Below are 23248 nucleotides of genomic sequence, written 5' to 3'. Positions count from 1 at the left end.
CCATGGTGGGCCCCCAGGGCGTATACAGGAGTACATACAGGGTTAGGTGCCACAAGCAAGCAACACTGTCACCACTGACACCCTGCCTAGTACAAGAAATGCTTAAATCAAATTTGTTTCAAAGCACTCTGGTCAGATCTGATCATCACAACCCTTTGTACCCCATTGGGCTCCAAATAAGGCTGTTGAGGTTTGTGATTGGTGTTCCCCCTGCACTGTTCATTCACTACCTCTGCCCTCTCCCCTGTGGCAGGCTAGAGCGGAGAATTTGAGGCACAAAAGGGAAAGATTGCAGGTTGAGATAAGAAAAAAATTACTGGGATCAGTAATGAAATAAGAAATGAACACTAGCAGCAACAATATTAATAAAAGGGTATACAAGAGAGACAATTCACACCATACTGTGACTGGAAAACAACTCCCTTACCCCTGCTCCTGAAAGTAAAGTGAGGCGGTATAGAATAACCAACCTTTCTGGCTACTCCAAAAATTAACCTTGTCCTGTCCAGAACCAGCACAGGTACTTAAGAGAAACAAGAAGTGCTTTTGATTTTCTACCAATATTTTTACAGGTTTGGGTTTTTTTTTTTTTTTTGGGCAGAAACAGGTTTATAGCTTGAATTTCAGTAATAATAATTCAATTTGTGTAATGCAGTGATGCTCTGAACAGTCATTTTATTCTGCATCTTCTATGATGTTAAATACCAGTTCAAGTGTGATGTACATGTAGGTAGTCATAATCATAGAGATGTATTCTTTTATAGCATTTAGTGTTTTGTTTCTGAGTTGTTAAACATCTCAGAAGATTGGAATGTTAGCATTGTATCTTTTCTCTAGGTTTAATAGGGTGATTGTACAAAGATACCTTTCACAGATACATTTTAACACATACTTAAAATACCTGCAGTAATAGAGCTATGAAATAGTGACCCTATATTATCTGAGTAAATAACTTGGCTGTATTGTGTCGATGCAATTCAGTGTGCATTTTTATAGCATAAAGGCTCAAGTAGTTTTACGGACCTCATGGAATTCAGTGGTTTTGAGTGATGTATTTTGAGTTCTGTTATTCAAGAAATAAGTGAATACCCAGATCTGGGTTTGTATAAGGTTAATTTAAACTGCATTGTTAACTTGAGTTTGCCTTTGATTCAGTGTGTTTTCTGTTCAGAACTGCAGCGTGGGTGAAAAGCACTTCGAGCTGTTTGGTATGGTGGTGTTGTTTGAGGGTCAGGTATTTGCTTACATGAATAAATAGTACAGTAGTGAGTTGCTTCTTTACTTCAAAAAACTAAATATTGAACTGTGAAGACAAGCCTGAATACATTAAATGTGTTTTGAAATTAGTGCTGGCAGTTGCTCAGCATTCTTTTTTCATTTTGAAATGAGAGTATTTTGTGTTTTGGGGTTTTTTAAGTGGTTATTTTACTGGTAAAAAACCCTGTAGGTAGCAAGCTTGTACATAAAAGCACTAACATGCCCCATTGTGCTTATTTCCCTTGCTTTTGTCTGCCAGTGTATCTTGATCTTACTTGGACAGATCCAAGTTCAATTTGAACTTGACATGTTTTTGTTTAATGTGATGAGATTCTTGTTTGGTAGATGTGTCTTGACCTCCAGTTGTCTTAACATTTACTTTGAACACTATAACATAAGATTTTATATGCATTACTTAATAATTAAAACGTTTACTAATGACTTCATGTTTTACGGGTAACTAATACCTCATCAGCTGTCCCAGTTCACCTCACTGAAAACCATACAGAAATTTTATAACTGGTTTTTCTTTTTTTCCCTGTCTTCAATCTTCGTAACCCTTTTTATCCCTTTTAAAGTTGTTCTTATGAAAGCTTCTGGCCAAATGACCAGGTCCCTTCACAGATACATTCATTGCAACCAACCCTGAGGAGACTATAACTAGATATGGGCACATCTTTTTCAGAAGTTCGCCTGAAACTCCGAAATAATATGTGTTTGTGTCCTGGCTGTTGCATCCTTGCAAGCTTTCAGATTTGGGTTCTTCAGGGATTTTTTTCCTGGTTCAGATTTCTCAGCTACTTGTCTGGAAAAAGTTTTCTGGAGTATTTGTGACCTTCATAAGCTATATATAGTGTAACAGCGTGGAAGCAGAAATCCTCTTCCCAGTGAGATTAGAAATCTGAGTGAAAAGATTTACACATCGTTACTCACTTCTGTAATTTTTTATGTTTATTTTTTTAGGGTTCTTCTCCAAATTAGCCTTGAAAGTTGCAGTTAAGGTTATTGTACTACAAAAGCTGTTAGAAATTCTGTAACATTTTATTCTTCAGTAGTAAAACAAAACAAGACCTTTTCACTTCCTTACTAATGAAGTCAGCATCGTTTTACTTCAACCATTTCTTCAAATTAAAAAAAAAAAACAAAACAACAAGCACACCCTTATAGTTAAAGAACTTCCCAGCCCATTTAATTTAGACTTTTGCCTGAAATGTAGAATATCCAGGTTGACTTTCTCTGCCTGGTTTGAGGTAGGTTTAAAATCTAGATGTTCATTACTGTGGGCAAACATCCTGCATGAGATTTTGGATCCATAGCTTCATGCTCTGCATCCAACTTCTTTGGTGCTATAGAGGTGTTAGTCTTGGCTGAATTTGGAGGCAGGGATCTCTGAGAGTTCAATGAGGATGAGAGAAGGAGGAGCCAAGATTGAAATACAATAGTCCAGATTTCTTAAAGGAAGGATATTTGAAGTGACTGATGGTACACCTGTACTAAGTTGAAATACTTCCATTGCAGAGATTTCTCATGGTATTGGAATGGAGGAGCAACTTTCTGTTAAATGGAAGTAATATTTAAAATTAATTAAATAGCTCATATTAATCAGAGCAAATTGCCATGCAGTACAATTGAATTTAAGTACTGTGTATTTCTGTGGATAGTAAGTAACCCTAATATTTCCTAAAATGGTATTAATGAAATAAAGGATATAGGTCTTAATGCTTCAGAAGAAGCTGACAAGTTAAAAACTAAATTGTGGGCAGATAAATTTTTAGATGTTTTTCTACCCTGCTATGGGGATGTTAATAGCACTGTCTTTACATTTCTAGTACAGCTCATTATCCTTTCTATATCCTCAGCAATGTAGCTGGATTTTGTATAATAGACTTACTTTATATGTGTGGCTTCTTGTACTGGTCTCGTAATAAGTGAAGCATGGCTTATACCCTCCCCTCAAATTCGGCACAGTAGCCTAAATGCAAAATCCATGGGCTGTAAGGTTTTTGTTCATACTATATTTTCCAAAGAAAGGTTGAAATCATACATAAAAATGTAGAATGAGTGTAGGCACAGTGAAAGAAAAGATCAGTAAGGGATTTTTGCCCCATATTTGCTGTAAAAGCTAAGGGAAAAAAAAAATTAATACTGGCTGTTTTTCATCCAGTATCTTGAAGTGGAAGAGTTGCGTGTGTGTGCTCATAATAAATATTAGGTTCAGTAGCATAAATTGCATTAAATATCACCCCTCTTTAATTTTTGTTCTATTAATGTTGTGAGTTTTTTTCTTAAAATGGTAGTTAGGTATTTTATCTTCTGAATTTGAGTATTGTACTAGCGAGCTGTCAGGTTATATTGGGGAAAATGAAAAATACTCTCTGTCTTCTGTTCAGAGTCTGCATCTGTGGACAAGTCTGTATCCCATTCTTGCACAACTCCTTCTACATCTTCTGCTTCTGGACTGAATCCAACTTCTGCGCCTGCTTCATCTGCTCCTACAGTTCCTGTTTCACCTATCCCACAATCACCAATTCCTCCATTACTTCAGGACCCAAATCTCCTTCGACAGCTGCTGCCTGCTCTGCAAGCCACCTTGCAGCTTAATAATTCTAGCGTAGATATATCCAAAATCAATGAAGGTAAGGATTCTTTAAAGTTCATGTAATCTCTCATTTACTTACATTAGTATATTATTGGATACCAGGCTGTAGTAAATGAAAGCCTTATTTGAAATGAAAAGTGAATTAATGAATCCCTAGGTAAAGTGGAGATTTTTGTGGGTTTTTTTTTCCCTTAAACCTTCTCAACATCTAAGGTTTTCAAATCAATAAATGTTGATGTACTGAGCATTCTGATTGAGACTGGTGACTTAATCGCTGTATCAGCGTTTGTCTGTTGCACAAAATTTTGTTAGAGCTCTTTGTCCTTTTGTTTCGTGCACTGTTCTTTGTTTTCTGTAGTTTGTGCTGCTGTTCTGTTAACGTTTGTTGCAAATAGTGAAACTTCTGGGGTTCTTAAATCTTGTTGCCTAACAACTTTTTTCTTCAGCATAACAAGTTAGCCTCTCTGAATACAGGTAGTGTATCAGTATTCACTATCAGTATTAAGTTAGTATTCACTAACTTAGCTAGCCAGTGAAATTTTCTGCATTTTATCAGTGTGTCCCTTAGATTTTTGTCACATTGGTGTAGTTTGTTAGAAGTCAGTTTATCCTTTACCTATAGTGCCTTTTGCTACAAGAGCAGGTAGAGTTGATGATTTTGAAAGTTGTTTTATCTGTGTCTGCATGTGACAGGTTACTGATAAAGTAGTGTAGGATTTTCTTGTTTGCTTCTTGTGCACAGATGACCAATTTAAATAGGAAGTATAACATTTACATGTAGTCCCAAGAGTTAATTGTCTTTAACTTTCTGAAAGTGCAAATCAAGTAAGTGAAAATACGTAGAAAATATTCTATACCTTTCAATTATTTATCAGAAAAAGCTGTCAGTTGCTTTTTTTTAATCAACAGATATTCTGTCTTCATTAAGTACTAATAAGTGAGTTGGTCACTGGTTTCTTTTTCCTGTGCAGGGAGATGCGTTTAAAACTGCAGTGCACTAGGTTGGACTACGAAAAGGCATGTTATGGTTGTGTTGAAAAATGAAAGGTGCACTGAACTCCAATTGTATTTTTTTTTAAAAGCAGTGAAATTTCTAGTTATTTTCTCTTGCCATATCTGAGCAGCAACTGTGTCTTGGAACAAGAGTGTTCAGAATTGTACTGGTGGCATGAGGGCCTGGCTGTGTCTGTGTGGGCAGAGTGACTTCACCTTGCACAGCAGGGCTGCCCTTACTGTGCACACAGTTACTCTGTGCCTGTGCTGGTGAGTCAGTTTTTTCATGAGTGTGCATGGGTGGAAGTATCCCACAGAGCCTGTAGACTTTTTTGGAAGAGTTATTCAGAAGCTCATAGTTCAGGGTCTTGTCATCTCATACTGCAAGATCCTGTTCCTGTATTGTGCAGTTTTTAAATGGTTAAAAGTGATTGTGTTTTTTTTTTGTTTGTTTGTTTGTTTGTTTGTTTTTTACTGGGGGGGGATGACATGGGACAGCTAAACCAGGAACAGATAGGAGTTTTTTTAACAGTAAAAAGAAACACAGATTTTTAACTTGAAAGATACTTGTTTTCCTCTTGAACGTGAAGTCTGACCCTCATCTCTTTTATTGAGTTAAAGTGATTCTGCTTTTTGCTTTTTAAAAAAATTACTGTAGTGTAAAAACACTTCACACACATTCAGCTTACTATAGTAGCAAATGGAACAAGTTTTCTCTTGCTGTTTACAAGAATTATTACTGATCCATATTCAAGTGGAAGACTTGAAGTTACTTTTTAAAAGAATTTTTAAGTGTATGTCTTAAATTTAAAACTGCCCAAAAAGGACATGCTAGCCATTCCAAATCAACTTGAAATCAAGTAACTGAAAAACAATTCAGGTGGATCTTTGGTCATGGTAGATATGGGAAATAAATCTGAAAGAAAATGTACCTTAAATGTAATTAGCCAGTTTAAAGAGTTTCAAGTGGTGTTCTAGAATTGTCAGTAAAACAGAATGTTTGTTTTCAGTTCTAACAGCAGCTGTGACACAAGCCTCTCTGCAGTCTATACTCCATAAAATTCTTACTGCTGGACCATCTGCTTTCAATATCACCTCCCTAATTTCTCAAGCTGCACAACTGTCTACGCAAGGTATTCAGAATCTTTTTTTTCACTTATGTAAATTTGTTATGCAGCGTTTTTAAAAGGCTGATACAGTTGTAGAAGCTGTCTCTTGTCATATCTTTGCCCACACAATGTGGAGAATGTTGAATTACTTCTTTTTGCAAAGATAGGATAAAAAAATTGTTATTGAGGAGCAGGAACCCGACACAACCAAGTAAACATGCTTCTGTGTCTCACCTTTTGGGATTTTCTTGGTGTATTAAATAATTCTGTATGAGTAATGTGAAACTTCGGTGAGACCCTCTCAATTTATTCTAGATCAGAATTAAGTGGTATTTAACAGTATAAAACAGAACTCGCCCTTACTTCAACACCCATCTTGTAGTACTGTGCAACTGTAACTCTTAGGGGAGGCTTTAAATTCTTAAAGTTTCCTCTGTCTGGTGGGGAGCCTTCTTTTTCCATCTTCCAGGCAAGATACTCTTTCAGGTATTTTCTAAGCATTTCCTAACAGCTTCTTCTTGTGCCCTGTTCTGTGAAATTTTAGAAGTGAGGAGTTTGGGTGAATCCTTAGCTAGGATGTTTTTGGAATATTTGATTATTCTAGTTGTTCACGGTAAATGTGTTTCTATATCATCTAATATCACATACTCCAAAGTACCAGAAGAAAATTTAATTCACATTTAAGATAGGACATGGTTTTATTAAAAGCAATTTTTGTTCCTTTACAGCTCAGCCATCGAATCAGTCTCCAATGTCTCTAACATCGGATGCCTCATCGCCAAGATCATACGTGTCTCCAAGGATCAGCACGCCGCAGACTAACACTGTTCCACTTAAACCTTTGATGACTACGCCACCAGTATCATCCCAGCAGAAGGTAAGCTCCTTTTGATTTATGCCATATTGTAGTAAGCCACTGCATATAATAATAAGTATTGCCCCTCTATATCTGTGTGCTAACAGTTGTATATAGGATTATAAAACACTTATGTTATCTTGCCCTGTAATAGAAGCAAACAGCTGGAAGCAGCTTCTTGACTGTATTTTGGCAGTGCAGCTCCACCATGAGATCTAGTTTACTTTTCTTGAAGAAATTTTTATGTTGGCTTCAGATGCTGTCTGGAGAGATTACCAAGGCATCACTATTCTAGCATATTTAAATAGAAATAAAAACATACTTCACAGGCAACAGCTGCTACAATTCTCTAGACTTATCCAATAAAACTTGGAGAAATTAACTTGATGTAGTCTCAGATTTGGTTTAGAAATGTTCTAGGTGTTTACAGATCAATTCATTTGGAATTCTTTCATTGGATCAGTGACTAGGAAATGTAAATTGAAGCTAACATATAAGCTCCTGAGGTTCTTGCTGAGAAGCATGACTGTAGACTTTGGGGTGAGACACCCCCACCTTCATAAATCTGTGTTCTCTATCACTAGCCTTGCTTAGCTAAGGTGTCGTTTTCTCAATTTTCTGCTTGCAAGTGAACCTCTAATGTCTTGGATGCCTTTGAGGAATACTTTTCTCTTCAGGAGAACATACTGCATTCCTCATGGTATTCAAAATGCCTTACTCTCTTTCATCAGATCTTTTTCATGGGTAGAGGGAAAAACAAGTAATTCTCCCAGTTTCTTTGATCAACAATGATACAATGAATTGCAAAAGCTTCATGTGTGTACCGCTACTGGTTATTACCTTGGTTTCTGCCCCTGGATTGCATCCTTGATCTGTCTTCACATCCCATAGCTGGATGGCAAGTAATGAAATTGTCAAATAGCAGGGTTAAGATATTTGGCACTTCCAGATCCTGAGATATGAAAAAGAATCTCCTTGTGTACTGTGAGTAACAGGAAGTAGATCTCTTCTGGTCTCTACAGCCCAGAAATTGTTGGTCCCAGAAGTAACAAATTTCGATTCAGCAGCAGATACTTTTCCAGTTCACTAGGGAAAGAACTATCTTGATAGTTGTTGCATTTATGTACTCAGTTCCACGAGATGGGAACTTAGATGTTGATAGCTCCAGTGTGAGTATGTCTGTTTTAGTAGCCTGTCAAATATGTCACTCAGGCTAGATTGTCCAGTTGTACAGTTTGAGGTAAATTATGCCCAATCAAGATCAAGTGCTCTGCCAGGATGCTTGGTTTTAGTGGATATGGGCTTAGGGCAGACAAAGCTGAACTGGCCCTGTTCAAGAGGAGTCCAGTGCCAGATGCACAGGTATTTGAACTGGCTGTTGGACTCCCGTAGTGCCGTTGGCAAACTACTATTGCACAGGACTCCTTGAACATGTCAGTGCTGCTTTCACACTGAAGCTGGTGTGTCTGCCTGCAGGTGTGCTGTCTGTGGCAGCTTAGGGGTCACAGACTGCAGGAGCCGGGGTGTCACCTTCTGCCTTTTAGCTGTGCCTGTATTGTGTGATCAGAAACAGTTCTGAATTTCTGCAAAATAGCTGTGTAAAGCACTTTACACAGACCTGTCAAGCTCAGTGAGAATGTTGCTGTTGGTTGGTATTTTGAATTTATGTAGCCCTCACTGTTTTTCTGTTTCTGGTATATGTATTTACAGTCTTTGAAACACTTGGTTTTGTGGTTCATTTATCTTAAAATCCCACTTGTTCACAGTCCTTTTTCTTTGGTTATTTTCACCAGCCAAGGAGCTGGTTACTTTACCAGTTTGGATATACAATGTGATCCCGTTATTGCTGGTGGACTTCCCTTTTCAAATTGTTCTGTTTGAGCAGCCTTGATGGTTTAATGTCTGCTCACAGGCTGAGCAAAATGCAGGCATTAATAGCAAAGTTCTTCTTGTCATGCATTTCATAAAGGTACTTGTGTAGTCTGTTCTCATAAATCAGTTTACAAACTGCTACTGTTTCAGCCCTGTCTAGTATATAGTTCTGTTTATTTCAACAGCAGAGTGATCATACAATTATCTTGCTTTTTCCTTTTAATACCCTGGCTTTTCATGTGCTACTCAGACTTTTTTAGCATATACCTATTAATCTAAAAACCAAAAAGAACACCTTTTCATTTTGATGATAATTTTAAAAGGTGACTTTTCCTCTTAGACATGTAAGAGTTTGAATTTGCATTAAAACTCCCCTCTGCGTATTTAAATGAATCAAGTCATGTCTTGAGTTTGCTTTAGCAGATAATGTCTGACTTGCCATCTGTGGTTTGTTTCACAGAAGTCTGTTACTGAAATAGAGAATTTCTGGAGGTTCAGGTGATCTATAGTTAATAATTCACACTAATGTGAAGTCAGCAAATGCCAGACAGGCCAGACAGTTTGTGGTTTTTGTCTTTATGGACCCCTAGAAGCCATTCTTTCTTTGTTCCCTCTCTTTTCTCTTAAAATCGTTAGCTTGATTTTGCAGAGCTAATTTTGAAGCTCAACCTCTCTTGTACATACTTTGAAATTGACTGAGGTATGCAAAGCATTGGGCAAGATGAAGTGTCTTGAACTTCATTTGCTGTAAATTGGATGTTCCTATATTCCCAAACTTCTCATCCTGACATAGTTCAGAAATTCACATAAAAGACTGTATCTTACTACTGGTATCTTAATACCTTGCATTGAATGTACACTACAAAGGAAAAGCAACAAGGTACTGATGATTATTTTTGTAGTCATACATGAGTTTAGAACTTAGAGAAAAGGGAGCAACAAACTCCCTTTTTGTAAAGCAAAACAAATACACTTTAGATTTTCTTTCCTATTTTTGATAGAGATGTTTTTAATGTGCTGTGATGTAATTATGTTCTCGACACCATGTAATGTATTTTCAAATAGGGAATTCTTAAGATTGTACATGAAGATTTTACTTGGGTAATGAACAACTCTTTTGAGGTTGAAAACTCAGAGCTCAGATGGAAGATACAGTCAAAATAATATTAAGTTGAACTGTTTTGCCTAATAAGCTTGCAATATTTTGACAAGTCACATGGGTCTAAATTTGCTTCTGTTATGTCTATTAATAATCACTTCTTAGTAAAAAATAGTCTTTCTATCACAGCTGTGAAATTAGATTTTTTTTTAAAAAAAGAACACCTTGTAAAGAGTAAAAATTGTGTCAAAAAACCCCACAGGTGTTGAAACTGTAATTTGCTTGGTTTCCTCTGTTTCTTACACTTGCTCTTTACTGTGGAGGAATTCTAATGAAATTTTGAATTTTCCAGGTTGCTACTCCAGGTGTTAAACAAGGACCAGCTTCCCAGGCAGCACCTCAGCAGCCAGTAATAGCTGACAAGCAGGCTGGTCATGAACCTGCCTCTCCACGAAGTCTTCAGCGTTCAAGGTATGTTGAAATGCTTCTCTCTTCTGTCATTACTTTTTTATCTGCATTCAGTGTGTATTGAATATGCTGCAGTTAATGGACTGATCTTTGCCCTATCTATTGAACATAAAATTTAACTGCTGCTACTGAGACGATGCAGATGAGTTGTTGCATAGTTAATGTGATAGATTCTCCATTTTTGGGGATAATCATTAGCCCATTTTCACAGAAGCAAAATGGAACTCATAGTTGTGTTCTGTCACTCTGGTATCATTTTTAGAAGTGATTCCTTGTATTTTGATTTGAGAGTTTGGAGTTTCTGTCTCTCTGCAGTTACGGAATCTATGATGTGCTTAGTGTTAGATGTTTGTAGGGGCTTGCTGTAGTGTAATTTGATTTTGAAATTGGCATGGGTTTTTTTGTTTGTCCAGTGATTTTGCTGCTGTAATAAAAAATAGTAAAAATTAAGTAAGTTTCGCAAACACCTTTCCTTGGCCAGACTTTTTTGTCAACATTGCAACATATTTAGATGTTGCATTGATTTACAGGGTAGGTTTAGAATCTGTATTTTGTTTGGAATTTTTCTTTTGAGAAGATGGACTCTTCATAGTGTCAGATGCTTTGCTTTTTGTCATATTGGTTCCAGGGGCTGTAAGCAAAGATGTGTCATGAGGACATTTTGTGATGGAGTCATAGTATTGAACTGTAGCAGGAAGAAGTTGACTTTTTTAGAGGTTCTGTATATCTACAGTTCTTAATAGCTGGATTTTTTTAGAGTGATTGAATAAAGTGTGTGGTGTGGTATGGTATTAAAAAAAAAAGAAGCAAAAAACCCAAACCCAGTACTCTTTCATTGTCAGCATACATGAAAGCTACATGTGCTGGTGCTTTCCAGATCATAAAATACCGAGGTCCTTTTATCTGCCCTTCTGGGGCTAATAACAAAGGGGACCTTTGTTTTCTTTGTTGGTTTTGGCTATTTTTGTGGGGAGAAGGGATGATTTTGTGGTTTGAGGTGTTTCGGGGGACTGAGTTGTCTGTTGTGCGCTTGACGGTCCTGTTGCAGAAGCTGGCTATACTGGAGACCCTTTAGTATTGACCAGTTGAGGGTATAAACACAAGCAAGTCAGAAATTTTGAGGTTTTAGTGTAAGCTATTTTACAAACACTTGATTTTAATCTTTGTCAGATTACAAGCCTATAACTCATTTTATCTCTTTTGGGAGAATAAAAGCAGAGTGTCCAGCTCCAGTCCCTAGTAATTATGAATGGTGCTATTTAAATCTTTTTGAGTTACAGTACCAAAGATAAAATTACACTTTGCAGCAAGGTAAGCTTTTTTATAGCGGTGAAGTTCTGGGAAACAGCTCTCAGTCACAGGCCCTTTTGTTCTTTGCTCATCACCCTTTCCCCATGGAAGATCTTCTTAAGAAAGATAGTCTTATTTTTGGGAACCTTTAATGTGGCATGGAGTCTGTGTGAGTTGATAGTGGTGGGCCTTTTGCCTGCTAGTCCACACCTCACCCTTTGGGTTACATGACTCTGTACTCCAGCATGACCCTTACCTACAGTGAGTTTAGGGATCTGCTGTTCCTCTGCAAACCATTGCTCCATTTGGCATCAGCGTTTCAGTGGAGGAAGCTGAGTTTGCCCCAGCACTGCTGGAGCAGGGACATTGTGCAGGTAGCACAGGAGGCAGTGTGCAGGCCAAGATGAAAGATACTGAGACAGTATGAGTATTGTTCGGTGTCTCGTAGCTCTCAAATTAATACACGTTTGTGATTCTGCTGTATTGTGAGTTCACATGATGCAGTTTGCTTTGGAAGTGTCTCATTCACAACAAGTGGAAGATTAAGGAAATGGGTGACTTGGAAAAACCTATGTGACTGGTGTTTCCTTCTGTTTAGTGCAGTGGAATTGAATAAAGGTGGACCAGGTCAGATATTTATTTACTTACCTGCAAAAGATTTGCTGCATCGAGGCAGTATGTCTGAATTGATACAGAACGGATGATTTCTTTGTGGGTGAAACCAGTTGGTTGGATTGGGAATTGCTCTTGGGAGCTAATGTCCTTTACTTTTGTAGGAGTGAAAAACAATTTAGCGAACTGAACTGTGGACAGATGGTCCAAAATCTTTTTAGCTCTGTGAATTAAGGTTGCATTTTTCTCCCAGCTTAAATACAGATTAGTTGAGCAGAAGTTAATCACAACATTTCCTTGGCTTATTAAATGTTTTAAGTGAATGGAAGTAAAATTATTTTTGACTTGTTGGGGTGGAAACACTGTGTAAGAAAACCTGAGTAGTTATTGCTAACTTTAAAGAAGTGAACATTTCAGCCATTTAAGTTGGGAAATGGACGCAATGCAGGCATACAGTGAGTCTGTGCATTAGAGATTATTCCAAAGACACACCATGAATTATGGCTGCTTTAAAAATGAAACTAAATGTGTGTTTCCATAATTAATAGTTTCATCAGGTTGGTAGGTTTTTTTTTGTTTTCAGAAAGAACTGAGAAAATTTTTCCTTTACCTTGGAAAAGTGCTGTGAAGGGAGGTATTTAATTCCATTTTTTGTAGGTTGTAAAATTCTGATGTTTGTAGTGGAGTATTTCAGAACCATCGTGTTCTCGTACCCTTGTTCCGGATATTTTTACCTCTCTGGAGGCATTCTGTTGCTTGTGGCAGTCAGTCTTTAACTCAGCTAAGGCAAGTATTTGCCTTTAGTGAAGCATTTAAAAATACTGTGACCACTTGGAACAGTCATAGCTGCATTCAGAGCTCCCCCTGCTGCTAACATAGCAGTGCTTAGGCTATTTCGTGACAGTATGTTTTAGTCATAATTAAGATACAACTTGATTTTTGAGAAGCCCACAAATTTTATTTATTTATTTTCTTGAATAATTTCCAATGTGTTAGAGTGATTTTTACTGATGAAGTAGAGTAGGAGAAGGCAGGCTGATAAATGAAGAGGAGGCAAGTCATAAGGGGAAGTTTAGTACTGGTGGAACTTAGAAGTAAATAAAGTTATGCCTGAATTCTACTTACTTAAATTCTACTTAATAAAAGTAGCCTTTCTGTGCACCATCACTATGCTGATGCTAAATGAATACATTGAAACTTAGAATAATTTACTTTGGAACAGAATTCTAGTTACGGTCTACTTTGGTCCCAGCTTACTGTAGGACTGGCGAGTTTGAATTGCTAAGGGCATAATATAGGTGATTTTTTTAATGTCTCAGAATATCTTCTTCTGATGTTTAGCTGCCCTTATGGCAATTTTTTTTCTCGTGTCGAATTGGCATTTCCCTTGTAGCAGCTTGTCTCTGCCTCTTGTGCTATCACACTGTATCTCTGAAAAGAGTCTCTCCAGAAGTAGTAAAAATCTGTAAAAAGATCCCTCAGTCCCCTTCCCCTCAGCCTTCTGTTTTCCAGACTGAATAAACTTTAAGCTTCTCCTGATACAGTGTGTATTTCAGCCCCTTAGTCATCTCTGTGGTCCTCTGCCACATTCCTTTGATATAGCAGTTTAATTCTTGTCTAGTTTTAGGCTTCCCACTACACAGTGCTCCAGATAATGTGAATCTCATAAACTCTGAGAAGAGGGGAGGATTTGCCTTTTTTTATAGGGGAAGTGCTTCATCCCTCTTGTTGACTTGGTGACTCTCTGGCTTTGTTCCACCAGGGCCATGTCAGACATCCAGTTTGTTGACTATAATTCTTCTTGCTGTAATTCTTTGCACGTGTGAATCCATTAGGATAAATGTTTGGGCATTGGACTAGAATGATAGTTGCATTCCGTAAGGATGTTTCCCAGGGGACTGACAGGTTGGGTGATGAATCAAAAAGTCCTTCAAAATTTGGTTCTCTTTCATAATACTTCTGCTTGCCTGCAAGTGATATAAAGTTTTAAAGACTGAAATTATGGTCTGTGTGGAAAAGCTTCTGCCAGTGGGAGAGTTGTTTTTACACAATTAGTGCTACTGTTTCTCAGTATATGTAGTGCCAAAGAACATTTAACTGTGAGGTACCATCACTGTTATGCTGAGTATGTTCCAGTAAAGCAGTCAAGTTTAGTGGCTACAAACACACTACTCCTGTGATACTTCTTTCCTCCTGAGTGCACTAAATGAAGATGTACAGTGTCACAAAACCATCTAGGTTGTGTTTTGACATGAGTAGTACAACTCCTCAAATCCCATATGTGGATGCATTTTCAGATCAGGCACTGTTCTTAATGATTATTGTGGCAAACCTCTGTTTTACTCTCATCTGACACATCATTACTGAAAATCTTAGGTTTGCAGCTGTTTGAAGGAAGAACATGCATGTATATATTTTCTATTCAACACCATCTAGGCACAGCTTACTTCTCTTGAACAGCTCTTAGAGTTAAAAAACCAGACAAACACAAAACCCTGCTAAACAACAAAGACTTCTTACATTGTAACACTCAGTTCCAATAAAAGTTAGAGGTTTGTAGAAAGGTGGCACTGGTTTGGTCTACCAGCAGTATTTATTTGTGGTTTGAACACTTAATGGATTTTTGTGCCTGGAAGCAATGAATTTTCAGTGTTCGTTACTCTGTAGATTCACATATGTTTTTAAATGCTTACTTACTTTTTTTAATTCTTTCTTCTAGTAGTCAAAGAAGTCCATCACCAGGTCCAAATCATACCTCTAGCAGTAGTGCATCAAACTCAACACCTGCACCACAGAATACATCTGTACGACCCACATGTTCATTAACACCTACGCTAGCAGCACACTTCAATGAAAACCTTATAAAGCATGTTCAAGGCTGGCCTGCAGATCATGCAGAAAAGCAGGTGAGTACTCCTTTGCTTTGTTACCTCTGAGAGTGCATACTGTGTAGCTTAAAATTTGGGTTTCTTACTCAGGTTGCTTTTCCTAGGAATTAAAGAATTAAAACCCTTATGCTTCTCCTTACCCAGAAGAGAGGAGAGAAAAGAGAGATTAGGCCAGACCTGCAGGTTTTACATGTGTTTGCCTTTCAGTGGTTGGGTATTCTCAATCTCACTTGAAGTGTCAATGCTTTTGAAATTGCCTCAGATGAGTAGCTGTCCTCATAACTATTTTCTTACTACCAAAGCTCTGTTGAAATTAGCAGAGAACACAGAGTTCAACATATTTTTTCATAATGATAATGGTTTGGTTATGTGGAAAATGTTACAAATTTGGTACAGAGTTAAACTATTTGAGACTACTCTACAGTTTTAGTTACTGACTTGTTAGTTCTACACAAAGTCTACCCTTTTTGTAAATTGATGTAGAGTACTCAGACTGAAGTTGGGCTGTTTTTATAATGGGAAATCCAGTAGTACTGCCATCCATATATTATAGCTACTTGCATGAAACCTGTTCTGTTGCAGTAGTACAAGGAAACTGGATGCATGTCAGCTGCTTGGAATGTATTACTCAAAGGAACCATATTGGTTATTGAATCTAGTTCAGTTCTTTCCACAGGCAGCTCTATGTAGTGCATTCTGTTTGGGTTAATGATCTTACCTAGCTCAGTTTACTTTGGTCTTTTGAAGAATTGTTGCATGCTGGCACAAGTCTACACTGGAGGCTTTTGGGTAGTAGCTTGCAAGATGACTCTTAAAAGCACAGTCTAAACTGAGACTCTTGTTAGGATTCTTGTTTTATTTCATTGATTTTTTTTAAAATCAGTTTTAAGACATTCCAAACCTGTACTGAGTCAAACACTGAGGCATTGCTGAGGAGTGTCTTTAAGGAAATGTTGTAGCACAGGCACTTATCTGTGGCCTTGATCCTTAGTTTCGAAAGTATTATTTTCACTGTGTACTGAATTCACAAGTAGCTTAACATAGAAAACAGATTTATGCAGTGCATAGGTTTTGGGGTCTTTTTCCCTTGCTGGTAATAAAGAGAGCAGAAAACTCAGCTAATGCTAGGCAGTCATGTACTCAGTTGGGTACTTTTCCCTTTGTGTTACATGCTGTGTTATCCTGTCCACTATTTCAGATGGTTTCACATGGCAGTGTTGTTTATAGACCAGTTTTGAATAGTAACACTTGAGCCACTTAAGTGAGATGTTTGATATAAAAGTAAAGGAAAGTATAGGTGCAGTACATAGTGAAGAAGATAAGATTCATCTTATGGAGATGAAAGTGGAGAGACTAAAAATGCAGTGCCTTGGTTTCTTCAGATAGCTGCCAGATACACAGTGTAATTTGAACTTAGGGTAGAAGAGCACATGCCAGAGTAAACTAATGAATAAATAAATTAGAAGGGTCAGGACAGGTATGTGCTAAAGCATTAGACTTGAAGAAATGTACTGTGCAGTAGTTAATAGCTAAAACATTCTTGAAGTACAGCAGTTACCTCACAGAACTCATAAAAAGCACATAATATGGAAAACTGAAAAACAAGTCAGTAACTGGAGTTGTGCAGAGAAGACATGGGCAATTACATCCTGCTGGAGACCAGGGTACTCCTGGATGTTAACAAACCTCAGAAAAGAAAATTTTTATTGTAGGGAATTAGAACACAAAATGCTGCTTTGAACTGGAGAAATGCCAAAAGTTGATGAAGACCTCTGCTAAATAACATTATTTTTGGGAAGGAAAATTAAGCAGGTGTGGATGAATTCCAGTTGGCAGCTAAGCACCACACAGCCACTTGCTTGCTCTGCCACAGTTGGATAGGGGAAACAATTAGGCAGAAGTGAGAAAACTCAGGAATTGAAGTGAAAGCAGGTTAAAGAGTAAAAGAGGATGGGGGAAAGTGATACAAAAGCAGTCGCTACCAGCCAGCCAGTGCACAGCCAGTCCCGAAGCCTTGGTAACCCTGGAACACTATCCCCCAGTTTTACTGCTGAGCATGACACACTGTTTGGTGTGGAGTATCCCTGAGGTCAGTTGTCCCAGTTTTGTTGCCTCCCTGCCTATTGCCCACCCACAATGTATTTTCTGGGTGGTGAGGGGGTCAGAGAGAGAAAGGGAGAAACCTTTGATGCTGTGTAGGGTCTGCTTAGAAATAGCTAAAATGTGATTGTGTTGTCAGCACTGGCTTGGTCCTAGTTTCAAGAGCATGGTACCACCTGGGCTGCTACGAAGAGAACTAGTTCCATCCCAGCCGGACCGAGTGTACAGAGGATAACATTGCTGAACAGTAATGCTACAAGGAAAGCTGTATTTTGAAACCATTTTTCCATGTGCCAATTGAAAGAAGTCCTGTTCCTTATTGCAGTGTAATACACAGGGCCTCCAAGTAATTATACTGGTCTCCTTGGTGCTGTTGAGGAGTTCTCTGGAATCATATTCAGTTCAGTGATGACAGTTCAAGAAATACACAAATTGGGAATTGGAGAGGTCATGCTCTTTAAATTTACTCTTCTGCTTGTTTCCAGCTGACTAAATAGGAATAGTAAAGTAATGGACTTGGTCTGTTATAGAACACCTGAAGAGGCTTGAAAAGTTTTTTTGGTCAGGTAGAAGGTAGCTGGAAGGAAGATGACATTCAGTTATTTTTTAAGTCACTAAGGCTTAATTAGATGGGAGGTTTAAGTCTGCCATTGGAATAATGGTTGGATACTTGGAACTACTTGAAAAAATCATTTTAGAAACTGCAAACCCTGTCACGTACTGTCTTTCAAGATGATCGGGTAAACATTTGTTAGGATGAAGAAAATTTAAACTATCCCTGCTTTAGCATAGGCGTGAGTTAGACAGTTTCTGGGCAGCAGTATTGTTTATTTGTGATTCAGAATACGTTTTTGTAGAGAACTTAATGTGCTTCTGATTTAATACTCCCTTTTGAAATTAGAGGGCTTTGCTGTTTCAAGAGATACTCATCCAGCAGTTCTCTGAGTATTGCCAGTTGTTTCCAAAGCATGATTCAAAATCCTAACCTTCATGTTTCACCACTGCAGGCATCAAGATTACGTGAGGAAGCCCATAACATGGGAAGTGTGCATATGTCAGAAATTTGTACTGAATTAAAGAATTTAAGGTCTTTAGTTCGAGTATGTGAAATTCAAGCAACTTTGCGTGAGCAAAGGTAAGTGTGTGCTCTGTGCTTATGTTCAGTTTCCAGGCTGCTATTAGAACTTCTGTTCTGGCATTACTTTACGTGAGTTCTGTTTACTGATGACTTTTTAAGTACACCAGTACTTGCCATGTTTGCAAGCTGTCTTCCCTGTGTACATTCTGCCTATTTCTCTCTGCTAAATAGAACCAGGTATGCAGTTTCTATATCTATTATTACTTGGATAGAAAAGAAACATCTTTGCAGAAATCTTAGTGCATTACAAAAAACGGATTAACTCACAGTATTTCAGCATGCTTCTAGAGTATCAGCCCATACGTAATGCATAGATCACATAGGTACACATCTGCACAATTTATCCTGATCTGAAACACTACAGTTTAGATGAGAGATTCAATAATTCAATAGGTCTAAAGTCAGAGCAAGTTTGAACAGGTGTAATTTACCTCGTAAGCTTAGGAAAAATTAACGTTTGCTTATGGCAAAATAGATTTTGCTTCTTTAGTCGGTGACAACAGGTGTCATGTGTATCACTGAAGTAATACACAACCATGCTCTTGAGTACTTTCTTGCTGGATTGGAAACTGTAATCATAAAATACCTGCTCAAAATATTCACCAGTGGTCATAATTTTGTATCTGTTTTCATACTCAGTTTCATCTTTCGGTGGTGTTATCCCAGCTGTTAAGTCACACTACAGTATGAATACAGTGCTTCTAATTTACTATTTGAAGCCACCCTAATTGTGTTGCATGCTGTTAAAATAGCTGCATTTATTCTAGAAGTTCTTGCATTTTGGCAGTTAGTGAAAGAATCCTTTAGAAGTAAGATATAATATATTTGTAAACCTTTCCTGATAAAGAATTGAAAATACCCATTCTTTCTGAAGCTTTATTGCATAACTTCACTACATGAATTATGATTTCTGTAGTATATTTAGTGAACTGCTTGGTTTCTTACAGTTTTAATTTTCTGAGGTTTGCCTTTGACTACACATTTGATCTGAAATAACATGTCAAATGTTCAGCTCATTAAATAGCACCTTCTTTCTTGTACACTTTGTATCCTTAAACTGTCAATGGATAATTATTATTATGACTTTGAGCCTATAGTAACATGTATCTTTTATTTTTGCTGCAATCCCAAAGATGTGGAATACAAGGCATAAGTAACCAAGTTGATGGGGGAGGCTTTTGCAAAGGATGGGATGATGAAAATCAATAAGTTTAAATGATAATACTATTTCTGTACTTTGGCACAGAGGAGTACTACTTAAGTGTATTCTAAGAAGGAACTTCTTCTCTTGACAAAGCACATACATTGTTTGAATCATAACTGACAGCATGTGAAAAGGCACTTTTCATTGACTGATATATTTTATATGCCCATGCCTTGAAGCTAAGTGTCCTCTTTTCAGTGTGTCTATATTAATATATTATTTTCCACCTACTTTTGAGTAGAGAATTTATTTTTAATGAACTAGGCACATATTTGTAAAGTGTTCCACAAAAGTGCTGAATTGATGCTTTTTCTGCATTAATTAAAGTTGCTTCAGACTTCATAGAATATTTATATAAAACCTAAACTCTCCCTGAGTATTTTCTTATTTCACTGACATGTTTGCATTACACTTCAGCATCATGAAAAGTGTTTTCAAAGTGTTCATTAAAAATTCTGGGAAACAGTCCTTTGAACCAGATGTTTGTTAGTTGCAGTAATTGCTTATGTCAGTTCAGAAGAAGAAGAAAAAAATGTATAAAAAGTTGTGAGCAATATAATTTATCTCTTAGCAAGGTGTAGTTCCAACTTTTTTTCCTTAGATGCCTTTAAATGATGCCTTAAATGTTTTTGAGATTGGAGCTTACCATAACTAGAGACTACCATTAGCCACAGAGCCAAATACTTTTAAAAAAGCAAGTGAGAAGGAAACTCACTTCTTCTTTTTTTTTAAATGAGCACTTCAGGTTGTTTTACAATCTGGGAAACTGCATGACACTGGCATAATGCTGTTCTCCAGATTACTTAGTTTACTTGCCTTGTTTGCCAGTGTCCTGCTTTTTCTGGGAGCCACATTCAAGTGAAGAGCAGATGTAAGCATAACTGTATCAGTCGTTATAGAAATAGAGCAACTTAGTTTCTTGAACTGAAGTATCAAACACACCAAGCCTTTCTGCATCTGCATATGGCTGTAGGTTATTGAACAGATTCAGAATTAACTTGATACCTGAATTTTTTAATGAGGCTCAAGAACTTGGTATCTTTCATTGAAATTGTAGAAGTACATGTATACTTACGTAATACATCTGTATAATGGAAATGTTTATACTAATTTGTTTCTTTTCTCTTGCAGGATACTATTTTTGAGGCAACAAATTAAAGAACTTGAAAAGCTAAAGAATCAGAATTCCTTCATGGTGTGAAAAGTTTTAAACAATTGCACATGGTTTTGAGTACAAGAACTATTAAACTGATGCCCAGTCTTAACACTTTTGAGCTGCATTTGAGTAGACTTTGGACCGTTGAGCTGGGCAGAAAAAAAAGTTGACATGGGGAAGGGGACAGGAGGGAGTCAAATTCAGGGGAAAGATACAAGAATGATTTGTAAAACCCTTGAAATGTAGATTTCTTGTAGATGTATTCTTCACGTTGTAAATATATTTTGTAGAGTGAAGCCATGGGAAGCCATGTGTATCAGAGCTTAGACATCCAAAACTAATCAATGCTGAGGTGGCTAAATACCTAGCCTCTTACATGTAAACCTGTCTGCAAAATTAGCTTTCTTTTTTTTTTTCTTTTTTTTTTCTTTTTTTCCCTTTTTGTTTTTCTTTTTTCTTTTTTCTTTTTTTTTTCTTTTTTTTTTTTTTTTTAGTTAATTTATCATTCAGAAATTTTTCATTTCCTAAAATTCAATGCAAGCGCCAGGCGATTTGTGTCTAAGGCTGCAACAGTTTGGGCAATGTACAAAATACCACGAAACAACTGTTTCCACACTTGCACCGAGTCGAGAGCAGTGCTTCTCCATTTCTGTTTTACAGAGAAATGTTTTTCATCTTCTGTGTTCCATTTCCCTGTGAAATCCTAAATCTGATTTTATCAGCTTTTTAATGCTTCTAATTTTCTCTTTTCTTAAGGCACTGTTGCTATGGCACTTTTTCTATAATCTTTTCATTCCTGTGTACAGTAGCTTAAAATTGCAGTGATTGAGCATAACCCACTTGTTTGTATAAATTATTGAAACGTATTTCCATTTGCACCCTGTAAGAATGGACTTAGAGTACTGCTGGGCATGTGTGCTGAAAGTACATTACTTGCTCAAATATAAGGAAATAGCCCAATGAACATGTTAACATGGTTGTGGGAGGGGAAAGAGGATAAAAAAAAAGCTAGTCAGATGTGAATTGTATCTGTTGTAATAAACATGTTAAAGCAAAGAAACACTGGTTTTCATTTCCTTTGGTCAACACATTAAAATTTGGTCTTTTTGGGGATTCTTTATTAGAACTGTTCTTGTTGAACATTTTTGTACTTAAATAATTCCTCAAGGGAGGTTTTGTTTAAAACTTGTAAACAGGAAAATATGTATAAAATATTTAAGGAAATATGAAATTCAACAAGGATGATTTAAGACACCTCCCCAACAGCTGTCATATGTTAACTCCTGGTTTACCTGTCTTGATATTATGACATTTCATTTCGAAGGATGTTTGTGTTGTAGCTAACTGTTTAAGTCTGGTGCTGACTGCTGTTCTTAACCATCACAAAACGCTGAATTTGTGTAATTGGAGCAACTCACCGTTTGAAAATGGTGGAAAAGCTCAGCTTTGTATATTGTTTCCTAAAGTATATTAAAAATAAAAAAGAAACTATTGCTACTACAAAATAAACGTGACTTTTTCTTTGCTTAAAAATGACAGAAATCGTGATGGCAGGACTAGTTTAATGTTTGTAGAGGTATACATGTCACAGCAGTCTGTTAGGTAGGAAGGACAGCAGGAGATGGATGAAAAAAAAAAAACTTAATGATACAGGTGTTGACATGTGAACATGTGATGCTTTGTGGTTTGTTCCTAAAAAATACTTTCAGCACCAGAAATGGTACTTGATTTTTGTGTTGAGTGAATTTGGACTGATTTTTAAAATCAGGTTTTCATCAGTGGAAGCTGAATGCTGTAACATAACAAAGCATTGCTAATGGAGCAAGTTGAAATACCTAACAACAACAATGGGAACTTGAGACAGATGAACTTGTAATTTTTCCTCACTTTTTAACCCAGGATGTTCTGTTGTGTTTCATATCATGCAAATGTTTGATTTTTCTCAGAAAATTGGAGTAATCTTGAATGAATTATTTGGAACATAAATTGTTTCTGCATTTTTAGAGACCCAAGGCTGAGTGACAAAATTCTTCGTGAGACTTTCATATTTGCCTTGCATCCTAGTTTTGGAAGTTGCCCAAGTGTAGGGAGATAGCATGTGAAGTGCATAGGTGTACAAGGGGTCTCTAACCAGTGACTGTCCTTAGTTTAGGTATTTTGCTGTCTTGTTACTTGCTGAGACAAAGGTGGCTTCTATCTTAATAGATATGCTGGGTCTATTTTCCATGAGCTTATTTTGTTTCCTTTTGCTTGTTACATTGCCTTCTATAACATCCTGTATCAGTGAGCTTCAGAAGTCAATTTTATTTGTAGAAAATAACTTTGCATAATTTTTTTTAATATCTCTGTTTTGAATTAATTTTCTTATGTTTAACTACTGCCTGTTGATCTTGCAGTTTTGCAGAACAGTATCCTTTCCAGCCTAAAATATGCTAGTCTGTTTATCACTTGAAAACTTTCATGTCCTACCAATGGTCACAGATAATTTGGGAGCACATGGATTAATGTGCCATTTTAACCCCCTCAAACCACCTGCATAAATACCCATCACACAGAGATATGCTCTTTCTTCAGGTGACGTCCTCCTTAACTGCAATAAAGGTGGCT

At 37.1% G+C, this 23248-nt stretch overlaps 1 protein-coding gene across 4 annotated transcripts in view; it reads left to right on the top strand.

Moving 5' to 3' along the window:
- The window catches only part of WAC (WW domain containing adaptor with coiled-coil), a 56060-nt gene extending 34359 nt beyond the window's left edge, over positions 1-21701 (top strand). For 2 of the 4 annotated variants that reach the window (XM_066315603.1, XM_066315585.1), the window contains exons 8-14: positions 3648-3893; positions 5860-5982; positions 6687-6835; positions 10138-10256; positions 14875-15061; positions 18151-18278; positions 20617-21701. In XM_066315603.1, the coding sequence (XP_066171700.1) occupies positions 3648-3893; positions 5860-5982; positions 6687-6835; positions 10138-10256; positions 14875-15061; positions 18151-18278; positions 20617-20686 (1022 nt within the window). In that variant the 3' untranslated portion in view covers positions 20687-21701. The remainder of the gene's footprint in view (positions 1-3647; positions 3894-5859; positions 5983-6686; positions 6836-10137; positions 10257-14874; positions 15062-18150; positions 18279-20616) is intronic. The other 2 variants (XM_066315595.1, XM_066315611.1) reach the window with 2 other exon arrangements.
- The last annotated feature ends 1547 nt before the right edge of the window (positions 21702-23248 follow it).

Source organism: Sylvia atricapilla, chromosome 1, assembly GCF_009819655.1.
Source record: "Sylvia atricapilla isolate bSylAtr1 chromosome 1, bSylAtr1.pri, whole genome shotgun sequence".
NCBI lineage: Eukaryota > Metazoa > Chordata > Aves > Passeriformes > Sylviidae > Sylvia > Sylvia atricapilla.
Note: the sequence above shows the minus strand (reverse complement) of the source record. Positions and strands in the feature narration are given on the sequence as shown.